At 31.6% G+C, this 6,000-nt stretch overlaps 1 protein-coding gene across 1 annotated transcript in view; it reads left to right on the forward strand.

The window, feature by feature from the left end:
- Positions 1 to 1,824, forward strand: part of LOC124541978 (ankyrin repeat domain-containing protein 50) — an 80,779-nt gene extending 78,955 nt beyond the window's left edge. The window contains exons 38-39 of the mRNA XM_047119923.1: positions 673 to 743; positions 1,341 to 1,824. Coding sequence (XP_046975879.1) covers positions 673 to 743; positions 1,341 to 1,456 — 187 coding nt within the window. The 3' untranslated portion in view covers positions 1,457 to 1,824. The remainder of the gene's footprint in view (positions 1 to 672; positions 744 to 1,340) is intronic.
- Positions 1,825 to 6,000: the final 4,176 nt, after the last annotated feature.

Genomic DNA, 6,000 nt, shown 5'->3' on the forward strand with positions numbered 1-6,000 from the left:
AAGTTTAAAATTTTAAATTAAAAGCATTTATAAGTTTAATTAAATGTAGAACTCGATGACAGATTCTAATTTATATTGTAAATAAACTAGCATACTATGTGTTTGGTCTTTTTTCATAAACTACATATATATACTAGCTGCTCTCGATTTTGTTTGGTTGTTATAATAATTTTGACTTGGTGGTAGGGCTTTGTTTACTTGGTAGTAGGCCTTTGTGCTAGCCCGTCTGGGTAGGCACCACCCACTCATCAGTTATTCTTTCGCCAAATAACAGTACTCAGTATTGTTGTGTTCCGGTTTGAAGGGTGAGTGAGCCAGTGTAACTACAGGCACAAGGGATATAACATCTTAGTTCCCAAGGTTGGTGGCACATTGACGATGTAAAGAATAGTTAATATTTCTTACAGCGTCATTGTCTATGGATGATGATGACCACATACCATCAGGTGGCCCATATGCTCGTCCGCCAACCTATACCATAAAAAAAAATTTCAACCCGATCACAGCGCCATCTACAAAGACCAATCTAAACCACAAATATCCTCTCAAATACAGATAACAAATCATCTTAAATCGGCCCAAATACTTCGAACTTAATTTACATTCAAGATTCTCATATGAGATAGTGTTTTATTTTCGCATATTTTTATATTAATGTATTTTTGTTCACAGTAAAAACAAACGAAATGGCATCGTGACTAATCCGGCGATGCGTCTCGTCGCCAACGTTAGGAATGGTCTCGGTAAGAATATATATATGTTAGAAATACTTCTTTATGCCCAACTTTCGCCTTGTACGCGTTTGAATTAAACAAAAAATAATTATTATAGCCTAAGTTACTCCTTATTATATAAGTTATCTGCCAGTAAAAGTCCTGTTAAAATTGGTCCAGCCGTTCCATAGATTAGCCGGAACAAACTAATATACAAAAATTGTAAAAATGTTATATTGGTATATGTACAGTGTAGTGTAGTTGTACATATGCATTGAGTAAAAAAGGGCTATTTTAATATTACAAACAGGCACTCCAAATTTATTATATATTTAATAAACTCATATTTTGTTAGTGTATCCGGTTTCATAAAAGTGCAATCGATTTTAGTAAGTTTGATATGGCTGTAAAAAATAATACAAGTAGAATACACTACATACTATATAAAAACATTTTATTTCATTTAATAATATTATTTTGTGACGTACCTAATTTATTCGTGCTTAATTAACAGTATAAGATAATAAAGTATTATTGAGAATAATAATTTTTGAAAAAAAAAATACATTGTGTTGAATTTTAAATAAATTAAATGAATAAAATTTAATTTTTAATTCTCTTTAACAGATAATGCAGCTGCAAATATTCGCCGTACTGGCGTCGCGTTGGCCGCCAGCGCCAGCTCCGCCAACCCGGCCGTCAAAACCAACGCGTTCCAATGGAGGAAAGAGACGCCGCTTTAAATACACACAACAGACAAGGACGGTAGATGTTACGATGTTCGAACATTGTTTCATATTGTAGACGCTTTAATTGGCTATATTATTTGTGATATTCGCTACATACTGCGATTTAAGCGAGTTGTGGCGTAATCGAGATATATCATCTCGAATAGGAATCGATTATTATTTTTTTAAGTGTCAGATTGTTTAAACGTTTCTGCGATTCAAATACGTAAATATACTAAGCTATGCGGTTTATATAATCGATGTCAGAATCGTAATACGCAATATCGAATAAGAATCGATATTTTGTAACGAGTAATCAGTTACAGATTCATCAGAACTTTGCCATCGTTTATTCGATTAAAGATACGTATATTATATACACTAAATGATATACACGATATGAAGTCTTAGTGAGTTACATAATATAGAATAGTATGCATTTTTCATTTACATTTTTTTTTAAATATAAAGTTTAATTTGACTGATTTTATTGGTATGGCTTTTTAAATAATGACAGACATAATTTTTTTTGCATATAATTTAAAAATAAATCAGAGTTAAGATGCATATTGATATCTCTTCGATTATGTTATATGTCTAATATGTTATCTGTGCTAGGTTTTAACTTTCACCAGTTTTAAGTCCAGGATTTTCTCAGACAATATTTAACGAGAGATTTCCTTTATATTACAAAATAACTTACTCTTACTTGCAAATAATTTTCAACAAATGTCTTACGAAATCATTTCCATTCATTTGACATTTGATTAATTTAGATCAACGTGTTAACTGTTAATTATCCTCGAATAAAACCAGACGGATTCTTTTACACAACATATATCGCTCTCCCTCTGTAACATCCAAATACATTATCTAAGAAAGGGATAAATAGATATCATATAGTTTTTGGATGAAATGTCATACATAAGAGTTAGTAATCTGGATTCTAAATATTGTTGAAACGTTTTAAAAGAGCGTTACGGTGCTTTTACGATTGCATCAAACAATTATTAACTAATAATTGAATTGTTTGATAGTCATCTCTTGAATACAAGATTAATTCTCCAAAATCCCTTTTTATTAGTAATAAAAGATTTTTTTAATATGTATTATGGGTAAAATTTATAATCTGTTGACAGTGACAATAGACATCAAACAGAGGTCCATAATAACTCTCATTTAACACGTTCACTGCGGTACGAGGTCTTATACGCCACGTACGGGGTCCCTTTCGGTGCGGAAAGGAATAACTATAACTTCTCTGTCGTGCAGAGGCCGTAACATCTAGGAATCAAACAAAACAGAACATTGTAGAAAAGAGATAATATTTATATGATGCCTATTGAGAATATAAAAAATGATGCCACAGCGAACTGCCTGTCTGTATTTATATCTGAGATGTTTTAAGTGTTATTCAAATTGACCATCATTTATTATATCATCTATTTCAATTGAATAGCAGAGATAAACGAACGACAGACTTACATAATAGGTTGGGGAAAAAGTTTCTTCGTATTTTATATGAAAATTCAAAAAGTTTTTTTTTATAGTTTATTTACATTTGACTAAAGTATGTAGGTGCCATTTTGTTCCATAACTTTTTGCCATCTTGTTGGTAGTGACATGATCCCATTGCTGTAAAAATTTTGGGGCTTCTGATCGAAAAACTGCGACAAGTGGTTTTGGCAGTCCTCTCGTGATGTTAACCTGACACTGCCTAAGGAATTCTGCAGAGACCGAAACAGATGAAAATCTGAAGGTGCAAGGTCAGGACTATACGGCGGATGCATTAATACCTCCCAGTCAAACTCTCGTAATTTTTGTTGAGTGGCTATATATGTGTGAGGTCTAGCGTTGTCATGGTGAAAAACCACACCCCTTCTGTTGATCAATTCTGGCCGCTTTCTCTCAATTTCTTGCTTCAATCTCATCAATTGTTCGCAAAACAGTTCTGAATCGATGGTCCTGCCGGGCGGTAACAGCTCATAATGAATGATGCCCTTCCAATCCCACCATACACACAGCATTACCTTGTTGCGAGTTAATCCGGGTTTTGCCACAGTCTGTGAAGCTTGACCGGCCTTTGACCACGATCTTATGTGATTGTATGTGATCCACTTTTCATCACCAGTTATCAGCTTCTTCAAAAATGGTTCGGCTTAGTAAAGTAAAGTAGTAAAGAATCACAAATGAGTACACGGTTCATTAGGTTTCTTTCAGTGAGTTCATGAGGCACCCATATATCGAGCTTTTTTGTGTACCCAGCTTTATTCAAATGAGTCAAAAAGGTTTTGTGGTCAATTGCCAGTTCTTCAGCTACATCGTAACTACTAATATGCCGATCTTGCTCCACTTTTTCAAAAATGGCATCAATTTTGTCCGTAACAGGGCGACCAGAGCGAGATGCATCTTTGATATCAAAATTTCCGGCTTGAAAACGCTTAAACCAAACTTGCGCTACTCTCACAGATACTGCATTAGGTCCATAAACATCACAAATTTTTTTCGCGGCTTGAGTTGCATTTTTTCCTTTTTTATAGTAAAATTTTAAAATGTATCGAATTTCTTCTTTAGATTCACTCATTTTAACAACAACAAAAACAAATGAAAATCACACAAATTCCTAATTTGAATTTGGAAGTGCCTTCTTTAAAATTAAAACTTTATTAATGATACCAAAACCAGCCAGATACAAATGGTATAGCCAAAGAGATTTTAATACAAGTTTATACATACTATATGCGAAAAGACTTTTTCCCCAACCTAATATTTCATTCGACTCGCTAATAACTCAGCTATGCACTAACAGTTATAATATATTTATTTATAATACAACACTATTACACTTAACTACTTACCAAAAGTTCTAATCACAACGCCCTATCAAAATGCCCTTTAAAATATCACAGACTATACAAGCTCTCGACCAATCATGTGGCGTCATTTCAAGGTCAAATATTATATATCTGTTCATACTTCTCATGTGATTGAATAGGGTTTAAGTGCTATTGTCTGTCTTCACTTCTTATGTTATTGGGTTAAGTGTTGTTGATGAAGTTATATATGACCATTTGACATAAATAAAAGCCATTAAACTTAGTATTGAATCTCACTTCAAGTAACTTTTACTGTTATCTTGAAATCAATCGTTTATTTCATTTTATGGTTTCATAATCTTAGTTACAACCGATGTGTCACATATTTTATACTGAGTCTGATTTATTGTCACTTCAAAAAAACTTTACATCATTTTTGGAGGAAATAGGAGGGTTAGAAGCAATGTTACTTTTTTATTTAACCTCCAAATATTAAGTTTTTTTTTAGAAATGAATAACTACAAATTTCTCTTATATTGCTAGTTTATTGTGATCGATAAACGACATCAAAATAAGTCACGACAACAGTGCTAAAAAATATCGTTCAACTTTATTGCATTTTTTTATTTTAAAGATTTTATTCCAATCATAAATAAGTAAAAGTTTGGCAGTGTGGACACACCCTTATAGGGATCACTGTTCAAAACTGACATTTACTAAGAGATATACGATGTGACGTAAGTCATAATCTGTCAAGTATCCTGCCTAAAACTGGCGAATATTCTATACAAGCCATTGGCAATGAAATCTGGATAGGATATTTTTAAATCGAGTTTTACTATTGTATAATATACGTAGTTTTATTTCATAGGGCTCATTACTAATACTAAATTGAAAGGCGTTTCACCTTATGTACCTAAAAAAGTAATTTAAGAGCTAATTGCTAAAGAAAATATATAAATATGCCTTATCATCAATATTATTTGTAAAAGTGTATTTTTAGAATTGTCTAAAAATATATTTAAAGTATATGTAATTTTAACATGTAGGTGGTTTATTAAAATACAATTTATACAACATATAAATAAATCTTTCAACATATAATAAGTCAATTTTGTTTATTCAATATACAATGATGATGTTTCTCTTAACCGCCGAGCTCGAGATGAATTATAAACACAAATTAAGCACGTAAATATTCAGTGGTGCTTGCCTGGATTTGAACCCGCAATCATCGGTTAAGATGCACGCGTTCTAACCACTGAGCCATCTCGGCTTAAAGATCAAGTATAGCAACAATTTTTTTTTATTTACTTATATTATTGTTTTGTTTACAATGTATAGATTGTATTTAAATAAATTATACCAATCAAATTACATTATACGTATAATCTAGACAAAGTGTAATATTTCCTTAAACTAACCTAGTACATGTTCCACTAAAGTGTAATCAATAAAATATATATTTTATTATCGTCATATAATCGTAACGTGGAAAAATCATTTATTTAAAAATAAGTTATCACGTTAATAACATATAAACAAGCTTTTATTTAATCTGTATATTAAAATAGTTATATAACTGTTAATATATAATTTATAAGATTCACCCTACACGTTCGAACGAGTCAAGTTAAATAAAAGCTTGTGAAATAGATAATATACGATAAAAAATGTTGCCAACTAATCCTACGTAAAAACTACTAATCTAGATTCTTGATCGTGAACAGTATTATGTATATT

This window comes from Vanessa cardui, chromosome 29, assembly GCF_905220365.1.
Source record: "Vanessa cardui chromosome 29, ilVanCard2.1, whole genome shotgun sequence".
In the NCBI taxonomy this organism is placed as follows: Eukaryota; Metazoa; Arthropoda; class Insecta; order Lepidoptera; family Nymphalidae; genus Vanessa; species Vanessa cardui.